The sequence below is a fragment of the Anas platyrhynchos genome, chromosome 5, assembly GCF_047663525.1.
Source record: "Anas platyrhynchos isolate ZD024472 breed Pekin duck chromosome 5, IASCAAS_PekinDuck_T2T, whole genome shotgun sequence".
Classification (NCBI taxonomy): Eukaryota; Metazoa; Chordata; class Aves; order Anseriformes; family Anatidae; genus Anas; species Anas platyrhynchos.
In genome coordinates this window covers 49,709,992-49,736,322 of record NC_092591.1, presented here as the reverse complement: position 1 = coordinate 49,736,322, position 26,331 = coordinate 49,709,992, and the positions used below count along the sequence as shown (strand labels likewise).

The 26,331-nt window shown below is 43.3% G+C and overlaps 1 protein-coding gene across 6 annotated transcripts in view; it reads right to left on the bottom strand.

Moving 5' to 3' along the window:
* Positions 1 to 686: 686 nt before the first annotated feature.
* Positions 687 to 26,331, bottom strand: part of LDLRAD3 (low density lipoprotein receptor class A domain containing 3) — a 184,432-nt gene continuing 158,787 nt past the window's right edge. For 4 of the 6 annotated variants that reach the window (XM_072039032.1, XM_072039033.1, XM_072039034.1 and 1 more), the window contains 2 exons: positions 7,158 to 7,503; positions 687 to 5,592 (listed from right to left, as the gene is read on the bottom strand). In XM_072039032.1, coding sequence (XP_071895133.1) covers positions 5,331 to 5,592; positions 7,158 to 7,503 — 608 coding nt within the window. In that variant the 3' untranslated portion in view covers positions 687 to 5,330. The remainder of the gene's footprint in view (positions 5,593 to 7,157; positions 7,504 to 26,331) is intronic. The other 2 variants (XM_027458144.3, XM_027458145.3) reach the window with 1 other exon arrangement.

Genomic DNA, 26,331 nt, shown 5'->3' with positions numbered 1-26,331 from the left:
ACGTACCTCGGCAGGAAGAGTGGCTATGATCCAGACACAACGTGGGTCTGGGCTTGGTGGGCTGAGCAGTTCCCACGATGACAGCGGTGCTCGCAGCAGGCGTGTGCTGGGGGAAGCGCCCCGACGTGGGACTCCAGCCAGACACAAACCTTCCACAAAGTGTCTCAGCTCGATCCTGGCTCACGTGTCTGGCACGTGGATCGCAGAGCTGGAGATACACAGGGATGTTGTACCGGGGGTGCACGTGGTGGGAAAGGGGCAGGCAGAAAGAGGGGGGGTAGAAGCTAATGCTAAAGGCCCTGCAGCTCTGCTGATAAATCTGTATGCAGCACCAACACAGAGCACCGGGTTCTGCCAAGGTCTCCGGAGCTTTGCTACAGTCCAGAGAGCAACTGAACAGGGCTTCAGGGCCTCCTCTCTGACACCACAAACTAAATGGGAAGATAAGGAAGAAATTAAGCAATTTTCATCTGTATAAATACAAGACATACGTATCAGTATGCTTTTATACACATATGCACATGTGGGTTTCCATTATCACTTCCTTTCTTAAAATAGTGTTTAAAACCCACACCGATTTATCAGAACTTCACAAGGAATGCAGAAGTTGGAGACCACCTCAGGTAGGTGTCTGTAATGCTAACCCAAACGAGACTTGATGAGATAGGGGACATCTGCACTTGTGAACAGTATTAAAACACCGACTTTATTCAGGAATACAGAATACATTTTCAAAGATTTCCAGTTTACAAAAGTTTAAGACAAGGTTGGGTGTCAACATACAACCTCCCTTAAAGCTCTTACATAAGATCTCAATTTCAAGTTGAAAAAAAAACTCAAATCAGTTTAAAAAAAAAAAAAAGAACAAATGAAGGCCACAATCCTGTACTTGGATACATTCGAGCAGAATCCAGCATGGTATTGAAATTCTTTCTGCAGTCACATATTTTAGTCCATGAGTGAGTTACAGCCTTGTGCTGATACAATACATTTCAGATCTAGTACGAACTGCAAGAAGAGCACTTGTCTTACAATTTTAGTTCCCGGCATCATATGTGAAATAGCTACCAATGAGCAACAGTTAAAAACAGTACGTGCCATTTGATCACCACTTTAAAAATACAGCATTAAATCCCTCCTTCATTTAGACATTTTTAAATATTCATTAAAAATTAAATTCAGAATCAGTGTCCCTCTATCCTTTTCATCATTAATAGTTTTTCTTATCTACTAAAACCATTTGTCTTCTCTAAGATGTCTAAAAAGTAAAACGCACAAGATTAACAAGCTGCAGCATTAATTAAAATGAGAATCATCTCTTTCCTCCACCCAACTTCTAAATCTATCACGAGGGCCCTATTAGCTGTATCAAAGTGAAGTGGTGTAAATAAAACTGATTTGACTTAAAAGGAGGAGAAGAACGAATGCAGAGTTATTTAAAAATCGCATTGCAGTCAGTGTTGTCATGTATGTCACTGCAGACAAGAGCAGAGAAAATTATTCAGAGGCTCTCTTTTAAAAACATTACTGCCAATTTTCCATTAGCACAATAGCACCAGAGAGGTAAATTGCAATTTGCCTTACAAGGAACTTCAGATTACTACCAAGCAGATTCACTAATGGCCTAATTTTAAAATACACAGCACTCTGACTTCAGCAGAGGTTACACACACTCAGAACTTCTGAAGTTTAATTTCATTTTTTTTTAAAATAACCCAAATCTTATTTCTAACAGGCTAAACCTAATTCCTTCATTTACCTCAAGCAGTCAGTCGTTTCTTCAAATTGTTTTGTTGAAACAAATCAAATACATTAATCCCTGCTCTGAGTGGAACTGCTCATTCCAGTGGTCACTATTCAACACAGATATGGAACCAGAATTTGGCTCTGGAGGAAAACTTTAATCTGTTTTACTTGTGCGAGAATAGATCTTTGAAAGACCATTCATTTGTTTAAATATTAAGTACAAAGGAAGGCTCCTGGAGGACTCACCTCAAACTCAAAGGTTAAGAGCAATTGCAAACAATGGAATGATTAATTCCAAGTTTACTGGCTACAGAAAAGAAATCCTACTATGTGGTATTTCATGAACATTTAGCTTCAGCCTTACCAGGCGAAGATCAAGGAACTGCAGGATTTTCAATGAAATATTTAATTTAATCAGCGTGGTTGTTGCTACCATGCTTCTCCAAAGATTCCACTGAATAATGCAGTATAGAGATGTATTAACACTACCAAAAGTGACACGTTATAAACAATTTCTGTGTGATACTACAGCAATTTCCAAAGCAACCTGCTAGCAAATCTGTTCTACATACCAGGAAACTGGAGTAAGATGAAAACCTTCCTTCAAGTTTTAGCATGCCCTTTTTGGAACAAGGTACTGAGCTCCTGTACTCTTCCAAGGTCAATGGTCCCCAAAAGTAACAACAGAGAGGAAGACAAGACTTGGTTCTCTTTTTGGATCTCTAGACAATGATATGTAACAACACCCAGGAATGTAGTCAACAGCCCAGCAAATCAACATTCAATCAGAAAGGCACAATCTCCTTTTATAACTTGCATAAAAACTAAAAGATTCCTGTACAAAGATAAATACACCCTTAGCTGGAAGGGAAAATGTCACACCATTTAGAATGCTTTTTCCTCCTTTTTTTCTTTTTTCCTTTTTTTTTGTAAAGTCCAAATGGATTATCTTAATGCAAAAGTTACATGAATATATACAGCCTGAAAGAGTATCTTATATATATAAATATGTACACGTACAACAGTGACTGACACAGACAGAAGCAGCAGGCTATGTCCACTCTTCTCCTACTTCCTAGCAATGCAAGGCAATGTTTTTCAGATGCCACAGGCAAACATGTTTGGTTTGCACACACCCTGGTGACTCTGAACACACATGGTGAAATGCAGCCCCCCACGGAAGGCCTGCCTGAGGGCTACGTGCCACATGATTTACGCTGGACACAATGATTTAGTTTCACTAGTGTAGCTTTAGGGCACTTCAGCAGGAAACATAAAACTCTAACGAAACCACTGCAAACTTTTCAATAGTACAGTTGAAAGTATAAAACATTTTAAAAACCGCAACAGAAAAATGTTAAGGCCAGTTCTGAGGCTGTATTATGTAGCTCTTACAAAAGGCTGAGCAGAACCCGAAAGAAAGGCAAGGCGGCGCCAGGGCCTGGTGCTCACCCCTGTGCCACAAATTCAGCTACGTACCTGAGTTTAACCCACCTGCAGAACACAGAACAACCATCTGCGGTGTGACAGGAACAGCTGCCTGCCTGGTGAGTTGCAAGGAGTGATTAATGAGCCAGGTCCTGCTTTGTGCAGGACAGCATAACTGCATTGCTTGAGCTCCCACCATGAGTGGAATCTGCCCCAGTACTACACATTGCTTTACAACGATTGCTTCTCCGGTGCACTGCAGGATAGGCTGCCTAAGCCCATAAGAAAAGGCTGCTGTTAATTTGTTTCCAGAGTAAGACAAGACCATAAGCTCTAGAGCTCTACAGTCTCCCCACAGTGCCATCTCACTCCTGAAGGACCTCTGCTTGTAAATCGCTCTGGTGCCTGCCTCCCACATACCATGTCAGTTGACTCCAGACATGGAAAAAAAAAAAACAAAACACAAAACCAGTTCAGGATTGTGTGTGGAAACTAAGACTGAACTTGAGCCATTCTTCCACATATAGCCATGCTCAAGAATTCTTGAGTCCTGAACATCTAACCTTTGGGGGAAATAATTTACCTTAGATACGGTGGAAAAAAGCAGAGGTTGTGGGAAAACAGTTTCTGTCCTTTCCATTAAACAGAAAATCCTGTTTAATGACACTGTTCGTTACATGGAAGAGAAGTGGGAAATGTGTCTAATACACAAGTGGAAATAATTTTTCAAGGCCAATTTCTCTCTGGACAAGAGAAAGGCAGTGCATTATTTTCTGTATACTAAGCACAAGCACAGCACTGCGGTGGAATTTAAATTCACAGCTTACCTTCCCTCTGAATACCTTTACCTTTGAGTTGCTTTCTCAAGGGTGATTCAACACTGTGCACTGAAACACATTTCATGGGAGAACACTCTAAGAGTTAAGAAAAAAAAAAAGACAATGTTTTTCTGAAAAGACCAGAATTTCAACCAAATGAATATGAATAATGGCAAACCATAAAAAGCAATGAGAATATCATAAGAGAAACTTTGAAATTTTAGAGTTCTACAGGTACAAACAGAAGTAAACCTATGCAGTACACTACTTACATACATAGAGTATTAAACACGTGTATCCGTTCAGGTACATAGGCACGGTCTAGATGATGCTAACAAGCCCCAAACCTTTAACTACATCACCTGCTTTGAGTTATTTCAAAGATTAACAAACTAGTCATTCACACTGAAGCTTTCCACGCTGGGTATTTGCTTCAGGATGGGTTTGGTGTTTAAAATCTAGCTGGAAAAGCGTTCTGGGTTTTTGTATGTGTGGTATTTTGTTGTTGTTTGTCCAAGAAGAAACGCATGGAGCAATGTTGTTTTGCCATGCTTGAAAAGAAGTCTTGCGCTGGTTTGTTGAGAAGCTTCAGTGCCTCTGTGCTCAACCGTGAAATTTGACAGATAAGCCAACTTTTGTGATTTTCCTGAGGAAGTCCATGAAAATTTGGCCTTGATACTAGCATCTGGGAAAAAAAAAAACACATGCTTGTTTGCTCATTTAGAGAGCTGTTCTGTCGCATCCTCACAAGTTTAAACTTTGAAAATTACATTCAGAGTGAGAATGTTCCAGGCCAGGAAGAGAAGGGTCAACTGTAGCATTTTCTGCAATTTGAGCACTGCCAGTGGGCTAGGACTGGGCTTCAGACCGCCAAGGTGAAAGACTGCCCCTCTCGTGCTTCAACGACCACCAGTTGGCACTTGGCAGTAGGAAGAAAGGGCTCGCACAAGGCAGCAGACAGTCTGCAAACAAGAGTTCTCTGGCATAGATTTTGTGTGCAACATCAGTATACATTATACATGCACGTATATACATTCATATACAGTACACATTCCAAGAAATACATCGCATCAGTTCTTCAACGTAGCACTGTTTCTCTTGCTAGTCTGAACTGGAACCTGCTTGCAAGAATACTGTGGAGAGCTGACGTGACTCCAGCTCTGTCTTTGATGAGCTCAAAATGCTGAATTAAAAAATTAACTTAACATGGATTCAAATAAGTCATCACCGAGGCACATTCCTGCCCAAAACCTTTTAGAAACAGCAGATTAACCAACATAGACAAGAAAAAGTAAATCCCTTCCAGCCCATCCCAAATGGGCATCCAAGCTGGAGCAGTTACACTTCTCTTTCATCAACATGGTTGACCAGAGGATCACTTGGATCTGTTGTCCTCTCAAGAAGAGTCCTGTGGCCATCCATGCTGTCATGGACATCTCTTCTCCAACTGCTGTCCGTGCCCTGAGGGCTTCCAGCCACGGGGGTGTCTGTGCTCACCAAGCTTCCCGTCCGTGAGCGGTAAGGAGGAAGATCTGGCTGATTAGGGGATTCAGACTCAGAGCAATAAGGGGGTGGAGGAAGGTCAAACCAAGGTGGTCTGCTGTAAGACACACAACACAGTGAGAGTTACTGAAAACAGTAGCATGGAGTATAGAAGAGTTTTTCAGTTAAGAATAAAAGGAGCAGTATTTCTTGGCATTTCCGTGATGACTCCTATCAGGTGATCTCAAACAGACCTCGGTGCCTTACAGCACTCATGTCATTCCAAAACCTCCACAGCACCATCAGATTTCTGGTCAAGATGCAACACAGCTGATGACTTCCTGCTTAACAAGCCACACTCGGATTTTCATTCATGTGTTTATGAACAAGTCTTGGCTCACCCTCAAAGAGGGCTGCAAGAGGTGAGATTTTCCCTCTGTAACATTTACACAACCTGAGAAAGCACTCTAAGAGAAAGTAAGTAAATTAAGCACTGGATTTATAGGTATGGTTATAGATATAAACACAAGAGAACTCTGAAGAAACCTCTGTTAAGTGACAGAGATTAATGGCTTACAGTCTACAAATAAATAATGAACTGTATTCTACACAAGACGAATTATTTTTGTTGTCATGATATCACATGAAGAGCAACTGCTAAGTAGGCATAGACAAAATGAGCACTGGATTCAGTAAAATTGTTTTTTTTGGTTCTGGAAGTAAACAAGTAAAGGGACTGAAGGGCTTAGCAGACTGATGTGAGGTCTCGGGAGCAATTAGCTCTGAAATTGCTGATGGTTTGTATCAGCCCAGGTGCGAAGCGATTACAATCTGGACTGCTGCTCATTTAGTTGTCCTTACTAATGAAAAGATATCACTATTATGAATGTCAATATTAAGACAAGGAAGCTGCTGCCAAATGCAGCAGAGAAAAGGAACATAAATTATTATATTATCATTCCCAGAGTTTGCACTAAAGAATGCCGACAGAGTGCAAGTGAACGATCTGGATCATCCAAGTTCATACCATGCCCTTTTTGTGCACCGAGGATGTCAGTTTAGCAGTTTTCTTTGGAAAGGATTTACAGATAGGGTTAAAACAAAGGTTAATGACCTACAAATAAAACCAGTATCGCTGCTACAAAAAGTAACACACCCACAAAGCTTCAAAGCACTTTCAGCTACTTAAAATAAGAATAGAGCTTTCTATTTGAGTACTTCTTTTCTGTGGGTGAGAGGGGAAGTGGTACAGAGCAGAGGGACAACACAGTTTCTTGATGCCAAATGCAGATCTCAACTTCATATACTTATCACTCATCTCCAGCGTCATTTTTTTTTTCCTTTTCAATAATATGTCCTGCAGCCTAGCTGGCTTTGGGCAAAAATCCAAATTCAGTTTTCATGTTTTGATTTCAGACCAGCACAGGATATTTCTATGAGAGAAGCAATACATTTCTTTGCATTGTCCTGCAGTGCTCAACTGCACGTGCAGAGAGAGCATGACCTACATCTGCCTTACATGCCTTTAATACTAATAAGAGCAAGGGGACCTGACAGAATAGCAACACAGTACCTCCATCAAAAGGAATAATAAGGGTAAACAAGAAGCACAGGTACACATTCACAGAGCTGCAACCAGCAGTGTGAAACTGGTGAGAACAGAATCGGCTCCCATGTACATACCTTTGGTCTAGCACAGCCTCTGAATAAGATGGCGGAGAGTCCAGATCCACGGGCCTGTGGTAGGCCTGGTTGGACATGTACTGGATCCCGTTGTTGACGTTGTACGTGACGCTGCAGTGGTGTGGGTGATCGAGGACCACCAGGCGGGACAGCAGGACGGGGTGCTGCAGGCGGTGCACCGGCAGGGTCATGAGGTTGTTCCGTTTTCGTTGGTGGTGCAGGACTAAGGCAAGAAAGGCCACCACGAGGACAAAAATGACAGAGCTGCCAATGATGGCGTATGTAATACTTGGGTAGTAGAGGAGCTGATTTTCTGAGGTCACGTAATCCTGTCCGCTGCCTGCCTCTGCAAAACAAGAGAAGGAAGCCTGAGGTAAGTTTCACGATAAAATTGTGTTCTTCAGCCTACGCTGTGCTTCCCATTAGCATGCTGTATGACAAAGCAAGTTTTCCTTTCTTCTTCTGGATGGAAAGAAAACGAGCATATTAAAACCACTCGCATGCAATTCAGAGATTGGATGGCCATCACTTGATCCATCTTCACTCGCATTCAGTGCCTGCAGACAAACAGCGAGAGAGAATCAGAAGAACGGGAAAATACACACCGGTATGAAACGTGCACCACCTTGAGAGTATCTCCCACAGCCTTGCCTATCAATCGTAACTATTTTCCACAGGTTAGAACATTCACTTCTGGGACACAAGCACGCTACCTTAGCTCTTTATACCTTGCAAAGCACACTAGAATCAGAGATCTGAGAGCCCAATCTTTAATTTTAGTGATAACGGGCAGTGCAGCTGAAGGTTACGTGGAGTTTATAAAAAAAATTTAGGAACTACACGCTCCGCCCCGGAGATCTAGCAGTCCAAAACAAATACTAGAGAAAACACAAGTAGGTGCTCAGGTAGGTGTGCTTATTTGGATGTTTGTGATCAGCAGACCTCCTGCTGGAAGAAACGCAAAAGGAGAAAGGGTGTTGGAACTGCAGACAAAAACAGTGCTGTCTGCCTGGTAAGGTGTGATACCAGTAAGAGGTGTGAAAGCTTCAAAGCAAAGTGTGCAGTCTAGGAAATGAATGGTAAAAACAAACAAATTAAAAAGATGGGTCAGGGTATAACAAAATGAGGAAATGTCAAACATGATTGGAGCTGAGGCCGTGCCAGATCACACAAGTGAGCTTCAATTTGACACAGAAATGGTCCGTAGAAAGGTTGGAAAAGGTGAGAGAGAGAGCCAGGGAGCAGGAGCATGGCTGCAAACAGCAGCGGTAGAGGGAAGATTGATGATGAGAGATGAAGACCAGATCAGAAGAGGTCCCTCACACACCACGCAGTCAACGCTTTATGTGCAGGAAGCGCTGAGGAAGCAGCAGTTACCAAGTGTTATAAAAAGTTAAAATAGGGTCTGTTCGGAGTCACGATACAGGAGAAGGAATTTCTACCCAGGCTCCTGGCCCAGAGCAATAAAAGGTAATGGGCTGGTTTTGGACAACATCCACGTGGATCTTGAACAGCATGAAAATCTTAGGAGGGAAAAAAAAAATAAGAAAGCCAACAAAATGCAAAGGAGGAAAGACTCAGAAGCAAAATGCCACAGACACACCGATGCGACTGTCACACTTCAGACCAGCGCCAGATCCAGCAACCACGTTCTCCTGACTCCACTTCAGCACCCTGCTGACAAAGCCAAACAGCATTTAAGCATCACCTTCTCTTTTTGGAGAATTTCCATTTTTGTGGAGGCTGTAACCCCTTACAGTCACAAAAATAGCAATGTTATTCTGACACAAGCCGTTCGCCTTCCTCAATCAAGCAAAACCAGGAGGCTGAATAGAAACAAACAGGAAATCCCAACCCCCTGACCCTCCAAAATCCACACAACTACAAAAACCTATCCAGATTTTTCATTCCCTACAGCAGAAGGCCGGGACGGTAAATCTTAATACATGATTTTTCCTTTCTTTCACCTATCGACTGAAAACATTTCTTGGTCACTCACGACTGCAGCTGAGCCACTTACAAACTTCTCCAGCAACAAAATAATGAAGTAGATACATAACATACCTGGAAGAACAGAAGAGCTTTTAATCAAAAGGGATGAGAAGGGCAAGAAAGACTTTACCAGAACTAAGAGAGCATGACCACTGGCCCAGTGACCGACTACAAAGGGAACTACTGCTCCGAGTGGACGTGCCTTACTGATGACGCCACGCTAACTGCAGATCAGAGAGCTGCTCTGCGGGCCAGCTGCAAGCCACATTTCACCACAGAATCATCCAGTTTTCATGATATCTAGTGTCACACCATAAATTTATTCCCCCACACAACAGTGCTGGAAAGAGAGCAGATCTCCTTGTCACCGCACAAGGCGAGGGCTCTGCCTCGCTCAGCAAAGCGAACAAAGCCTGCGTGAGGAATGTGCGCCGGAGCAGAGGGGAAGAAAGGAGCGTACATGCACTAGGAAATCTAATTACAGCTCATCACATACCGCTAGGGCTTCTCTAATACGCTGCCTAAATTCACCAGCTGAGCCATGAAGGCTTGTCACATACCACAGACAAGGGCCAGCGTAGGGATCGGCCTTATGAAGACACCACCGAGTTGATTTGCAAGGATTGATCCGTGGATGAACGCCACCGCCTGCGATTCTCCAGTGCAAGGACGGTAAATGTGTCATGGCACCCCAGTAACACGGCACAGGACTTGCATTCAGCTTGGCTCACCAGTTACGGTGCCTTGGCATAGGACTGAGAACAGGATGCCTTTGCAAACTTGATGAGACCTAATTAGTTACCCTGGGATCACTCTGCAGCAACACAAACCCTTCTCTTCATAATCACCATCTTATTAAAAGGGAAGGAAAATGTGAGCAGTGAAGTGTGTGTCAACTTGTTTTCAAAACTCTTCGGGTTATCTGTCTGCTTAGGATAGCGTCTTCTAGGTCCCGCATGGAAAGCTTCCACAGATCTAAAGACATTTTGCCAAAAGTCAGATGTCTTAAAGAGGGATCTGACAACAGCTTTAGGACGACTTGAAGAAAAAAATAAAAACCCCGTTTGCTTCATCTGGTTTTATTGTCCTTTTCACACAACAGCAACCTACCCATCTTACAAAGATGTGGGTAAGTTTGCACTTAACATTCAGGTTTGGATCTCTGGGATCACTGCGGCTAATCAGTTGTTTGCCACTAATGGTCTGCTCCTTTTCAGGATTTTAGATTTATTGCTCATATTCCCACTTAATTCACTGTATCTTTGAGAAGAAGAGCAGTCTAAGGGCAGCGTAGATCTCTCTGAACCACAAGCACAGCCAAGACGGTGCGGCTTGGAAGAGCGCTCCCTGGCGAAGGCTTTGTTTGCACTGCGGGTTTTGCTTTGGGGATCTAACTCAGCAACTCATCAGCTCAGAGAGTCTGTGCATGCCTAACGTGATGCTGCACTGAGGAGTACAGATACAGCCTCTGAAGAGGGAAAAAATCAGGCTGTGTCTGTCAAGTGCTCTTTCTTGAGCCCAGAGCAGTGCTGAGTACTTGGCCAGAGATGTTCTCCCCACACAAATAATCCAGCTCCCCAAACAGGCAGTCTCTATACCCACAGAGTGCACCGTACCCCCAGAAACAGAGCTCTGCCTTGAAAGATTTGGCTAACACTGAAATGCCTTCTTCTCCCACCACACAAACAAACTTATTCTTGCCTCGGAGGTGAGTTTCCTGGCTGAAAACACGAAATCCTAAAGTCTCTTAGCAAAAGACAGTCACAACTAAAGTCCAGGGGTATTCCACTTCCACTGTGGTGCAGTTTAAACCAAGACCAAGTTATATCTTGGCTTCTCCTTCCCTAGCAAAATCATGAAATGAAAAGCTGTAAAAGATGAAAGTAACGTTACCTGAGCCTGTCATCAGTGCTTGACTTGCAGTCCTAGAGAAAACACTTGCCGTGCAAAGAAAAGAAATGAATTTGTCTTAATGGTCTTTCTGGAACATTATTTTGGAAGGAGACAACTAATCTCTATGGCACCTGGAAGCAGCAGAACTACGAGACAGTTTTGACTACACGAAACATTTAGAGCATGTTTTTTCTTCTATTAGCCAATCCTGTTGAAATGAGTAACTTATGGGTGATTCAGCACCTTCTCCCATGCCCTCGCAGTGCCTCAGCCTTTCTGTACCCCTAATGTGCAGAATAGAAGGGAAGGTACACATGCTCCCTCTCCTCTTACTCCCTTGCCTTGACAGCACCTCTGACTGTGAGGAGAAAGCTTTGCACAGAGAGAAAGGGGGTGCAAACAGCTGCTTCCAAAATGTGTCGTCCCAGTTTGCTGCGGAGTGTGAGAGCACACAGGGGTGTGGAAGGGAATGACGGGAAGCTGAGACTGCTGCATGAAGCCAGACACATTTTGTGTGCCTTAGAGGGAGAAGGTGAGATACAACACCTGAGAAATCTTAGCTGGACATGCAATACTGCTTCAGAAAGAAGAAGCTGCAAGCCTTTCGTTCTGCTCCAGTAACTTTCAGCAAATGTTTACACATTGCAGAAGTCACTGAGCTGAATTTCTTGGTAATTCAGTCATCTTCTCCCAGAAGCAGCAGGTCTTATCCAGGCAGGTTTTAAAAGTTTCGTCTGCTCTTCTATTAAATGCAAATTCACCAAAAAAAGAGGTGAGCAGGCAGTCTAATTTAGCTGAAATTCATGGAGTATTTATTCTTTCATGTTTTTTTCCCTGAAGAAGATCTATGTTTTCTAATCACACCACGTATAAACAGTTTATCAATGCCACTTATGCCTATTAAACCTTATTACCTGGGAAATGCTGAATCTGCAGACTGGAGATTTTTGGAGTGTAAAAACCTTTGTGAATAATTTAGGAAAAGAGTGATAAAGGAAACGTAACGGGCTGTGCTCAGAGGGCCATCTTATTGACTGTGAACAAATTTGCTGTCTCAAAGTTTTTAAAAAGATCTGAGTAACTGCATTAAGCCTGCCAGACGCTGGGATGAGGGGCTATTATTTTATCTTTCGCAATTCTCTGCTCAAGCCTGGCTTTTCACAGTTCATCAGAGAAAAAGCTTTTGAAATACATAATCTGAGCAGACATCTGTAGCCTTAATGAACACAAGTCACGGTCCATCTCCAACAAAGACGCTACTGTAACAACACATTTAAATTCCAACTGGTTAAGGAGCAGATCTGCAGCTTGGAAGGTGAAAGACGACAGAAATCAAACCCAGACGGGCAGAGCCCCCACCCTGCATTTACTTTTTGTGCCGCAGTACTTCCCAGGGCGTCCAGCTAAGTCTCCAAACCTGGAATTTCTCATCTTTGATGACTTGATGTCCCACTAAAATAAGCCTTAAATCGATCTTGCGCACTGGACTTCCAAAATATTCTTTGTCCAAGTGATGACCTTTCCAACCTTGTCATTTATTTTCTAACTCCCCCGACTGTCCTTTTCCAAGCTACAAATACAGCCTCCTCCAGACAGCACAGGCCCTTGGCTTCATGCAGTTTCATGCTCAGTTATTGTTTCTTCTCCCTCCCCCAAACAGCCTCATATTTCCCTTAGACACCTGAGAGAGGGATTTGTTTTCAACTGCACTGAAGGAGGAGCATTCCTGTCCTGCTTTGGCTTTCTCTGTTTCAGGCACAGAGGAGATTTGTTAATAGAGGTGTTACATGTGCTGAACAGACGCGAGCTGTGGGTATTGGCCAAAATAACACGGTATGATTACACCTTATTAGGTACCTGGCAAACAGAGAAGGTTTCTAGGAAACGAGCAGATTGAAGGCCCTGATTCCTTCCAGGTTCGTCTGCAAGAGCGATGGCTTCACTTCAAGACAACACCGAGCTGCACAGATGTCCTGGTCTGGAAGGGCCCCAGGCTGTTCTGTGTTTCAGCCTGTGCTGACCGTGGTGTTTGAGAAATGCTGGATACAGAGATAACAGGAGTATGCAAAATGTAGTTTTTACTGCCCCTCTGCACTGCTGCCCCTTTCCGAGGGACAGAAGCTATGCACGGATGGGATGTTTTGGTTTTGTGCTGTCTTGATCCACCACCATGCAGACTGCCCCACAGCTCCTGGTCTGTAGAAGGGCTCTCAGGACCTTCTGCACTGAGAATTGCACCTTGTGCAGAAGTGCAAGCATTTCAAATATTAATCAGAAGCCTAAATAGCTCTGCGTGCTCTGTCTTTGCCTGTTCTTTCAGATGACTGAAGAGACACTCATGACCTTGAGTGCCGAAACAGAGCAGGACATCTTGCTATGGAAAGCTTCTTATCCATTCATAATTATATTTTTTTAAGTGTTATTGGTATCAGTGTAGCACCTTGAAGCTCTAGTAATGAAAGAGGATTTCCCTGTGTTATGTCCTGTCCAGGCTCTGAGCAAGATGATGGCCATCATCCAGCAGAGTTTAAGGCGATGGCTAAGCCAGAGGACACACAAACACACATGGACAGACGTACAACTGGCCAGCAAAGCACAGATGAGCCTCCAGGCAGCATTAGTCAGCAAAACCAGTGCATCACAGTGAGTCCATTACCCATGCCTTCCTCCCCAGACTGCAGCCCCTCACCCTGACCACGCTTTCAAGGCAGTGCAGCTGCGGAAAGAGCAGCTGAGTCATCAGCCTGTGGATCAGGAGCCTCACCTCTCACGTGCCCTCCTTTTTATCTTCTGCAGGGTTGGATAATTATTCCACTGCACTTCACACATCGCAGTTTAAACATTAAAAGGAAAAGAAAGAAACAAAGAAAAAAAAAGCAGCAAACTGAGCAAATAAGTAGAGAACTAAGAAATACTTTGCAGTAGCCATGGCAACTGAAGTTCTAAAATTAACTTGACAGCAGTGTAAAAACCTGCAAAGCCAAAACGTGCCATTGAGCATGGAAACAAAAGGGCCAGGCCTGGCACCTGGATGGGAGCCAAGGAGGAAAGAAGTGTTACTGGAAGGCAATTCACTGACATTGATCTAAGCAGCACTTCCTGGACATATCAGCCCTAAAGGCTGCTGTCACTTGCTTATTAATTCAGTCAGAATAGAAACTGCATAAAAGCAGGGAAAGAGCACTAAAGGGATGAACGTTCTCCTACCAAAGTCCTCCTCTCCAGGTAAGAGGGGTTTAGCCGCTCCTGTTGGCTTCCTATTTCTCTTTTGAAAAGGGGATATCAAAATCAAGGAGACTGGCAGGGAGTTTGTTACTGCACATTTCTCCTAACAACGTTTTATGAAAGAAAGATGCCCCTCAGCAAGAGCCTGATGCACTGAAAGCTCAAGGGGCTTCCACTGTCATTGTCCCCCTCCCAGCCACCTAGTTAAAACACTTCTGGAGAAGGAAAATGTCAAACAGCACCACTACATCTAAGGCTCTTTTGAAATGCATGGCATTGCTGGCCCAAGCTTATCAAATAAAGCAAAAAGTGCTTCAAAGAAAAACCGTGCTCTCTTTGTGTGACAAACGGGCTCTTGTCAAGACCTGTGACAACCAGCAGCATCCCAGGTACCAGCCCCAGCCCCAGCACTGCATCCAAACCGGAGATAAAAGCCAGTGATCCTGTGCCACAGCCTGCTCCTTCCCCCCCATCTCCCAGGAGATGTTCCAGTCTTGCCTTGTGCACGTCACAAGCAGCATTCCCCAGCTGCACAAAGAGTCCAGATTCTGATTATCTGCTTTATCTGTGTAATCCTCAGCGTACAATTAATGAGTAGTATTGTATAGTCTTGAAAGTTAACGTGAAAAATAATGAAACAGAAAGCACTCGGTCCTAGAGCTGGAACAAAACTATGTCACCTGTGTACGAGATGTCTCCAGGACACCTCCCCCCCCCAAACCTCAGCAAGGTCACCAAGGTTCTTGTGAGGCAATATCCATAATCACCTAGGCTCTAAAATATTTTGGATTAAAAATAGCATAAAAAAAAGAAAAAAAAAATGTTTCAATGGAAAAGTTAACAGAGTTGTGGAATTCAAACAGGAAGACCAAAGGGGACTCAAAGTTAGTCTCCAACATCAGGTTCATCTTTACTTCTTTAACTAAATAAAGGTATTTGGTGGAAAGTTCACTTGTCATATCTTTGGGAACACTGGAAAATTTATGCATAAGTGCAGAGTCCTGCCTTCCGTAAAGGTTAATTGGCGTAACAGAAGCCTGAGGTTGGTAAGAGCCTGGACACTGCATCAACTCTCTGCTCCCTGCCAGCACAGTAGCACACACCACCTAGATTCATTTTGAAAGGTCTTACGCAGTTTCAAGTTGAAAGAATGAAGGAAAATAGATTTATCAAAGGCCACGGGTGAGCTTGCCTTTCCTATTCCCGTCTGACCCTGAGAGTTTGGAATCTAAGCTGCCATGAAACGCTCAGCTGACATTCCCTGCAATTGCTTTAGCACCTAAAAAGAAGAAAACAACAACAAAACACCTCAAAACAAAAATTTGATTAATTAGAATGAAAATCAGCAGATTAAATGTTTGCATTTTTATCACCTGTTGCCCCTGAAGCTTGGTTACACCATGTTGCCAAACTGATACTGCTATCATGGCTGATCTAAATCCACATGCCTGCAAAAAAATGCATGTTATTTCAGCAAAATGCCTGGAAAAAGCTGAACGTGGGATGCTGCCCAGGACAGGCAGATGAATTGCATTTTACAGAGTTTCTACCAGCGGTTGGTGAGAAGAGAGGCACACTGCTCAGCGAGAGCGTGCACATTAACTTCTTCCTAGATGCTGTATTGGTAGGGACAGCTGGTGTGTAAGAGGGATAATAAGGCTTGAAGAGACGTGGTGCAGGGTTTATGGAGCCTGCAGAGTCAGCTGTACTTTGCAAGGAATATTGCTAGCTTAAGTGTGATTTAGATACACTGCAAAGTAAGTTTTTTAATCAGCTTTTAAATTTAGTCTAATCCTTCAAGGACTATTTGAAAGGATCTACTTTCTGAAGAACTGCTAGTCTGAAGTCCACGCGCTCTGTTTCAGATATTACTATTATGAATCCCATTTTTGCTAGAATTGTGAAGAGGAAGAAATGTTAACAGATAAGCAGTCCGTGCAGCTGTCATAGTTTTAGCTGGGACAGAGTTAATTTTCTTCGTGGTGGCTCCCACAATGTTGTGTTTGGGATTTTTGATGAAAATACATGTAGTGGTGGCAACTCACCCACTTTCCAGTTGCTGCAGGGCAGTGCCTGCACAGAGCCAAGGACTTTCCAGCTCCTCGAGCTGCCCTGCCATCAGGCAGGCTGGGGGTGCCCCAGGAGCTGGGAGGGGACAGAGCCAGGACAGCTGGCCCACGCTGGCTGAAGGGATGCCCCACACCGCAGGGCAGTGGTGAATGAATTCCTGGGATGGCTTTGCTTGTGCACACAGCTTTTGCTTTACCAAGCAAGCAGTATTAATCTCTACCCACGAGTTCTCACGCTTTTACCGATCCAATTCTCTTCCCCGTCCCACTTGGGGAGTGTGAGAGAGCAGCTGTGTGGTGCTGAGCTGTAAAACCACCACCACATGTCCTAACAATTTAGGAACCGTTAGCAGGATGTGACCTTGAGGAAAAACCAAAGCAGAAAGCAGAGACAAGACCTGCTAGGTCACCTAGACACCATCCCAGCACACCACACATCACCCATTTGTACCTACCCAACACCCCTCCACTGGGTGCATCTGGGATGCAACAGAGGAAACCAGCAGCAAAACCTCTCCAGCCAGAGCCCTGCAGGCTGCCCTGGCCTCTGCCTGCCAGAGAGGAAAGCAAGACCTCAGCAACAGAGCGCATTTGGGCAGACAGTTCATGCCAAGACAGGATGCTGCGCTTCGGAGCCACCCCAACTTTGCATCCCAATTGTTCTATAATCAGTGCTTCCTTACAAGCATCACCGTCTTCAAGATGGACCACTAAAAAGGTCTCAACAAATGTCATACTTGGTTGCAAATCAAAATCAAAATCTTTCCTTTAATATTATAAAAAAAAAAAAAGGGAAATAATGGCTAAAAAGCAACAGCAAAGATGACAACAATTGGTTGTGACAGCAGTTATAGTATGGTTTGGCTTTCCAAGTCACAGAACAGACAGCAAAGTCTGAAAAAAAAAAAAAAAAAGTGAAGAAAAAAAAAAAACAGAATCAAAGAAAGAAAAAGAGAAGCAAGTGAAGCAAGGTGGGGAAAAAAAAAGAAAAAACTGCCTTTGAAAGTGAGAGCGTACAAATGGGACATCAATGAGCATCTGGAAGGCATTAACACCAGGAAGAAGAAGATAAACTTGTGCTTTTCATCATCTGCTCAAATCTCACTTGATCAGAATATGTGACAGGGAAAATAGGGAGTGGGAGGGGACCATTCAAAGGCTGTGGTTGCCAGTGGTTCACTACAAACCAGGGAGCTTTTTGGAAGGGCCCAAGGGGCTCTGCTCTCAACCTGCTGGTGTTTGGTACCTACCTAAATGGCAAAGCAGAGACAACACACCTATTCAGTTCACTGTTAGGCAATGCTACCTGCGCCCTGCTCGACAAGATTAAAATTCAAAACGATCTGAAAATAGCTGAAATGGTCTGGGGCAGATGTAGTCAGGTGTCAGCACAGAATACGGTGTTAATTGGCGATGAAATATGCAACCCCAACGCTGCTCAGCTCTCGCAGGGTGTCTCTGCTGGAGGATTTAGCAAGCTCAGGACATCGCACTTCAAACAAACAAAACCAATAAAAACCAACAAGAAGACAGTTTGGTGGAGAACAGCATGTCCTGAAGACACAGTCTACCATGAAAGGTTGCAAGAATCAGGCTTGTTCAGGCTGAAGAAAACATGGGAATTAAGCTTTTAATATTTTCAAATACAGAAGCATTTTGGTGTGGGTTTGAAATGAGAGAGAAAATCGAAATACCTGATTTAACAATATAAACTCAGCGCCTTCAAAAGCTGCAGGGAAGTGTCCCAAATGAATAAAAAGAGAGATCACATCTTTATTTCATACGTCTAATTGATTAGAGCTGCTACCTTGTGTTTGAGCTGCAGTAGCTGTAATACCACCACGTACCTCCATGCCTTGTGCTCTCTGATTTCTGGTTGCCCTGCGTGTTCTTGTGGTTTCCTCACGTGGATGAACATCCCTTTATGTCCTTAGGAGAGTTTCCCAAAGCTTTTCTACAGAATATCAAAGATCCTACAGCTTTCAATCAAGCCAGGTTGCATCTGAGCCACCTACCCCAAAAGGCCAAGCCCCACAGCAACCTCCTGTCAACTTCCTAAACCATGCGTGTAGTTTGGTGTCACAGGCAGCTTTCTAAGTAAGTGGCAGGGAGAGAAAATAAAGCATGAGAGATCACCTCCAGAGACCCCACACCTGCATCACCTTCAGAACATGGTCTCTTCAGAGACCTTCAGAACATGGCAGGTACGTGTGCCAAGAATAACGGAGATAAAGATGACTTCAGGTCAGCCAACGATGGTCAAGATGCCTCTCTGGAGGTCCCCTGAGACCTGAGATAGTCCTGAATATATCTGCTAGCCTGCAGCCCAAAATACAACAGACCCTGCCAAGTGAATATCCCACAACACCCCACAAGACCCAAATTCGGGTTATTTTTCCAAGCAAGCTGACAAGCCAGCACTAGTTTCGCCAGATCTGTCTTGAGAGAAACAGAAAAAACAACTGAAAAACCCCTCTAACAATGACCATGGATCTTCTCCTAAATAATTTTATTTAATTTGTTGCATGATCTCATCCCACTGCCAAGTTCAGTGGAAGTTCATACTTCATTGACAAACCTATAAATTGTACAAGCCTTCCAGGCTAACCACGCATTAATAAAGGAAGAAGGAGCTCATCTCCTCCTTTCATGTGCAAAGGAAACTTGGACATCTTTCCTTTGTAGATGAATCCAGCATAACATTTCAGACAGTAAATCAAGATATTATAGTACCTGGGACTTTCTCCAGAACCTTCATTGCTCTTTGTGAAATATGCATTGTAAAAATTTTGGTCTCACTTCAGCAAGTTTTCACATAAATAAATTAAGCAAAAAATATCTTTAATTACAGAACGAAGAAAATTGCTGCATTTGATGAAAGGTTGTTTATTCAGCACTGACAAACACAGCCTAATGAATGTGAGAGTGCCAGATTTGTTCTCACTGAAGATGAAGTCTTGCTTTTTGTTTCCACAGAGATTGGGGAAACATTTATCTTCCCTTTGACCCTGGCTGACTGACTGAACTAGTCATACTAAATTGTGCAATCCCAGATATGAAAAGCATCTGTGTACAACGCAAGAAAGAAAAATGTATTTTAACGTTTGCATTAAGAAGCAGGAATCATAATTATTAATAACGATGTCAAGATAATTACTGCACGCAAGGACAAATGGAGAGGTTTTTGGTAGCATACTTACAGTTCACATTCTGTATGGAAGGACCGGAGGCAAATAATAATGATTAGTACAGCTAAGCATAGTTTAAAAGGCCCTGAATTAGCTAATGTGTCACATGAAAACGAACCTTTATTGACAGATTCTTGGTCTAATGCATAGCAGTGGTAAAGAAGGTTAATAGAAAACTGGCTTATCACAAGCAAAGGATATTAAAGTATTGTTGCATGGTTCCACAAAACCCCAATGAAACCACGTTTGAACTGTAGCATCCTATTTTGGCCAGCTTACTTGAAGACAGACAGAATTAGGTTGGTGAGAGTACAGCATCAGAAACAAAGATGATGAATGGGGAAGCGGAGCTTAAATATCAAGAGAAAAAATGTAGGATTTATTCGGTCTAGAGAAAAGATGATTAAGAGGAGACATGATTGAAGTATTTATAATAGCCATGGGTTATAAAAGCGAAGCTGGGTGACTCATTTTTAGACTGTTGGGCAGACCACAAATAAAGGCAACAAGGGCAAGAGGGAATAGATACAGGACAAATTTAACAATCCATTTCACAGATACAAGAGTAAATAGGTGACACGACGTTGCCTGACTATAAACAAAAGCTGGGTGAGTGTGCAGAATTACGTGCTGGGGAATAACCACATCATGTGGGACAAGCTTCTTGGGAGCAGCTTTTGTAATAGCTGGGACGTATTATTTCAAACCGTAAGACACGAAACCATTTGCTACTCCTTGATAGTGCATATGCAAATAACTGTGCTGGTTCTTTTATAGTACTCTTCCTTCAAGAATTGACAAAGAAATCACAAAAGCATTACAGCAATGCAACAAGATAGGCAAACATGCTCCCCGCCTAAAAAGCAAGGCTCCAGCTGATGAAGTAACTTACCTGAAGCTGCTGAATGCAACATCAGGATCAGAAGCAGGACTTCTCAGCTTCCATCACACATACCCTCCTCTCCACACATACTTTTATAGGTATTTACTTTGTCTTTACTACCACAGAAGAGGTAGTTTTATTGCTTTCCTCTAAAGCAAACCTAATTATTCTCAAGCAACTCAGAGCTGTCCTCCCCAGCACTATGTTGTACGTTGTATCATGTAATCTAAAGTGTCCATCATTCAAGACAGAGATTGAGTTAGCATGTCTACATATGAGATTAAAAACTTGACTGGATGTGAACTAGGAATGAAAATACTAAAAAAAAAGAATAAAATCAAATCAGATTCTAGACTAAGTGGAACATATCAAACATCTGGAAAGTATCGGGGAAAAACACACACACACTTGCTCCTCATGATGCCTCTCTCCTTTTCCAAACCATTTTCCTTGAATCTTTCAGCTAATTTCTATTTCTGTAGATAAGGACCCCATCAAAAAGACCTCTGGAGGCTAAAGGCCCGACTCTGATCCCAACATCACTGAGTGAAGCGCAGTCACTCCTTCCTGGTGCTCTCAAAGATCAGGCTGCTTCCTTGAACTCGCACTCACCTGTGCAACACTACGGCATTCTCTCCGAACTTTCTGAACACCCAAACAATAAAACGGTGCAATTTGCTTTGATCGGGCTTTTCACACAAGTTTCAAGAGCAGGAGAATTAGAACATAATGGTTACCTACGACTCTTGAAGTGACAGATGACCTTGGAGACCTCTACATGGGAAAACCAGATCCTAAAAGGCCATTTTCACACTCTGGGGTGCAACTACCCTGCCTCACGAGTTTCACGGCAGTTCTGAAGGAATTAAAACAAAGAACAGCCTCCATAACTAAGCCAGCTAAAAGTTTAATTAAATACAATTGCTTGCTGTGCTTCCCTTCCCCAAACAGCCTCATGCATATTCATCACTGTAATTACAGGAGTAAAAAAACCTCCACAACTAATTATGCCACGCTTCTCATCTTCTGTATGCCTGGAATTTTTTACATAATTACTACTGAAATTAATTGCAAGTTAGTTAATTTTGCACTTTGTCCTTTCAAGCTTAATTGAAAATTAAAATTTCTCAAACCAAGTCATTCTTGTAAGCCTGGTGCTTTTACCTCTGATGGTGCCATACACCAGAATGTTCTTTTAATTGCTTTTAGTAACGTAGCACGGAGCACTGCAAATTTTAGCTTTTAAAGTAAGAGACTGTTAGCTTAATACATATTTACTGCGTGCTGTTCAAAGCACACTCAGCCTGCCCACTGCCACTCGCCATCTCATGTGATGCATGAGCACGTCATCCCCCGAGACACGAGCTACTCCATCAGTGCCACACTCAGTTTACATCAAGCTCAACGCTGGTTTTGTTTCTTGTCTGTGGTTCAAACAGTCTGCCTAATATTTCAAGGGCGACTAATGATTTTGGATGTCCAGTTCAACAAGAGAATCTGAAAATATTCCTTCTCTTGGGAGGCAGGGGGAAAGGAAGAATCAAATGGGAAAGCCAAATTCCAGCTTGGCCTAGAAAAATAATTGACTGATTATTTTTTTTTGACTTTGCCTAGAAAAATAATTGCCTAGGAACACATGTTCCATGTGGCAAATTTTTAAATAAACAGTTTAAGTCTTTCAAAGCTATAAGCAAATGTTTAACAGGGTCTCCTCATTTGCTGGGGTGGTCTGCTTCATTTGTACGTGTGGTGGTGTACTGATTTGGGATAGGCCTTTTATGAAGGACCCAGTACAACATAAAATCTTGCTGTCTACGACAAGCCCTAGATGGGGACCCCAGAGGTTTCCATAATACAACTGGTGGTCAAACAGGACCAGTAATATGCCTGTACCACACAGCCCTGTGAGAATCAGCCAGCTATCAAGGTTATTTCATTTAAACCCATATCCCTGCTACCTAATAATGTCAACATTAACTTTCTGGCCAATTAAAATAATTCAGCAATGAAAAACAAACAACAAAAAAAGTCAGCCTCTCTCTTCTTCAAATACCTTCGCCAGCCTAATTCCAAAGGATTTCTTTCTGGGTTTGATCAAATTTAAGTTTTTTCTTCTGTCAGGAAAACTTGACAATGTCTAATCAGGCAGTAGGCTTTCAAAAGGACAAGAGAAATTTGCAGACAAAGCACTTGCTCCTTACTCCTCCGCAGTCTCTAAGCCATTTACCTAACTCAGCTCCATGGGTAAATTTTGTCTTTTGTGGTGAAGATCCGCAGGGTGGGCTATCCTGACAGAAGGGACTCGTTACTGCTGACTTTTCCTTTACTTAGCAAGAGTGAAGACGCAAAGTGCTGGAGAGGAACACCTTAGTTATAGCACGATGTCAATACAGGAGGTATCAAGAAAAAATGATACAAGCAACCTCAGTTGTAATAAAACCAGAATGTTTCAGGACCTCTCTGCAGCAAAAATCAGATCCCAGACGCTTAATCCCATCTCCTGTGTGGGAAACTGCCTCTCGGAGCATGTGACAGTAGTGCTGAAGTCAATAAAAAGTTGTATGAGGGGGCACGTGGGTAAAGCAGCCTTGGGCCACCACTCCAGTAAGAGACAAACGCATTTTCATCACTTCAGGGAGACACACACACTGTAGTCACTGGAGTTGCTACCCTACGGAAGGTGGAACCTTAATTGCTGAAAGGAATTCCCTGTTTTAAAACTCCTCAGTGTAGAGCAAATAGCGAGTTCCCAGGGTAGAAAGGGAGTAATTAAAAAGGTAATTAAGAAAAGCATGGAAAGTCAAGAGCCCAAGAATGCCAAAAAAACACTTTCAGTAAGTGTTGTAAAGAGCTATGATCAGCGATCCCTTACCAGTGCAGGAAATGAGCCTGGTATTTGTTCTGTGCCTCTGTACCCTATGAGCTGTTGAAGCTGTGATCCACGTGTGCATTGTGAACCAGGGGGTTCTGAGCAAACTAGACCTGGTTACAGTACCACAAAGTGACAATTTCTCTTCCAGAAATAATTTGAAATTCAATGATGAAAAACCCCTGCTTGTTTACCATGTCCAATGTAAAAAGAGATGCAAAAATTAACTTCAGTTGAATACCTTTATGGACTGCCTGTAGTTAAATACTTCAAGTCACTTAAAATCACAAAGCTTTGTAATCAAGTCTAACATTTTCTTAAATAGCTTTTCCTCATTCTGCTAACAGTTAGCAACAGCATTACACAGACACACACACAAAAACATAACCAATGGTTTGGTATGAAATTCTTCCTTATTTTTTTTTTTATGTACACTTCATCTTTCACGTAGTGAGCCTTCAACATCCTACTCAAAACTTGGAAAACAGGTGCCAGGGACGTTCCAGGCTAGTCCGTATTTTCTGAGGATTTCTCTATGCACACACTATATTAACTACATACTATAATAAGATCCATTTTTAAAACCTCAGAAATAAAAAAGGAAAAAAAATCAGATGTCAGTCTGGCAAATGTTGACTGTCATTTATCTCAACTACCCACCATAATACTTCTGCTTTAATTAAATATCAAATCGGTCAAGTAGGTATGCAGATTTAATTGCTGCTGCGGCTTAGAAAGAGGCTGCTTCCCCTTGAGACCCAGTGAAGGTTAGCGGGATAACCTCAGTCAAATGGAAAATCCTCAGTTTGGCAAGTTGCTGGACACAGGAATTTGTCCCCTCCGGCACAGTGAAATGCCATTCCCAGCAGTACAGCGCTCACAGAGAAGTGCTGCTTTAACAAGTGAGTACAAATACACCTGAGATTTATGACATCTGAGCACTTGATGGAAATAAATGAAGAGGACCGTTAGAGGGAAATGGCCTGTTCAGCACCAGCTCTGTCACTTCAGTAGGAGCGGGCTCAATGTCAGAAGTCGCTCAACATCCTCAGCTCTGACTGGCATTTTTCTCCTCTGGCTCATTATTCTAAGCAACCCCTTCACACAGACACCTTGGCACCGCAGCCAGGGGTCAAATCACTGCAAGGGAAACAGCCTGAGCTCTCACAGAGGATGGCAGGTGCTACAGTGAAGAGAAAAAAAAGAAGGGGAAAGCGAGGAAGTAGCTTCAAGCCAGAAGTGAGAGTCACTGCACCCGAGGGACAGAAGTCTTTCAAGGCACACAGCATCCGTGCAAAGGAGTGCTCCCCATCAAACGTGCAGAACGAGGCCAACACGATCACAAAAAGCTCTGCTCTCTCCTCACCTATGTCCAAACGGGACTTCCACACTGTCTGCTGGCAGCCTGAAACCCACCTCACCCATCTCCAGTCCTCTGTAAAAGCAAAGCTACGTACATCTGCCTCCTTCTTCTGCACTAAGATTCGGGACCGAGAATCTCAAAAGACTCGATCAGATGGAGACTGCGATTCTGGTTCTGGGCAGGACCCAAGCAGCAAAAGCCACTGCTGGCTCACTGATACCTGAGCAGCTGAACACCAAAGCTGTTTAGGAGATAACAGCAGGCATTTGCCTCTATTCAAGAAAACCATCCGTGCGCCACGGAAAACAGACAGCGGCTGAGAAGGCACTTAGTGACACGGCCCTCTCGCATTTACAAATTGCAGATGTTGCCGAGTATCTTTATAACCCTACTCTAATACACTGTCTAGACAAAAACAAAAAACCAAAGCCCCACAGAACATAACGGATGACGCTTTCTACATCCTCCGAGGGATATTAACCAATAAATCAGGTTTTGAAGAATTGAAAAAACTGCATCTTTTTGAAAGTGACTTGCCAAACTTCAGTAAAAGAGGGGTTTTCTGTGCTTGGTAATTAAACCACGACGCTTTAAGGATAAGCAGCAGGAGACCATTCCCAGGACAATAATTAAACCAGTAGAGAAGTAACAATCTGTAGAGGTGAAGGGGAAATCAATAAGAACTTCTGTGCTGCACGCCCTCTTCTCAATACGGCAGCTTTATACAAAGACTTTAAACTCGAAGCTGATTGCACAAAACACGTACTTCACCTGCTCTTCATCGCATGCTAATTCCACAGGAGGACGGCAGCATTACGACATTTAACACAAGATTATTTTTTTCTATTCTCCCTCACCAGCACCTGACAGCAAAGGATATCAGGCCTGTGGGATCTTAACTGCTCAAGGGAATTCAGACCCGTGCCCTTTGATCTCCCCAAAGCTACCGAGCCTACCTGGGCTGTGATGTGCGGCCTGGCAATTAGAGGGTTCAGCTGGGAAGCAGGAGATGCCAATTCTGGTCTCTCACCCAAGGACTGCTCACGGTTTTCTATGCAGTGCAACCCACAAATGCACAAGCTGTACTGAAGGCCGAGGACAGCATACCCAGCTGCCTCCTGCCCAGCCATCTTTGCAGCATCCTGCCTCTGTCTCACCCTCGCCAGCACAAAGACTCTCAAATACTCTCCTGCAAAGAAGGAAAAGGAAGGAAAAGAGTGTTTCCACACAAACAGCCTGAGGACACACACTTAACAGCTCTCTCCTAAAGCATATTGGTTTTAATCACCTTAGGATGAGGGCAGCAATGTGTTCCATACCCTTGGACAAAGATTTGACTGTGATAGTGGATGAAAGGGAAAAGCAGCTTAGCCTGGGTCTTTCTGAGGCGAGTGGATGCAAATGCTCCGTTTCAGGTGGAATTTAATCCTGTTTGTGCATGGCAGTGCTGCACCTTGGGGGGCTGTGGTAAACAAACTCCTGCTGGGAGCACCCCGACCAGACGGAGGTGTGAGGCAGATGACAAACTGCTTTGCCCTGCCCAAACGGGAGCAGAAACAGAACACCTCATCCCCATTAACCTATGCAGATTTTTATTTTATGTTTTTGAATAACTACTTGTCAGGCCTCGGTGGCAAAAGCAAGTGTCCTTCTCATCCTGCTGTCTCCACCATTGCCAGCAGTGTGGCCCTA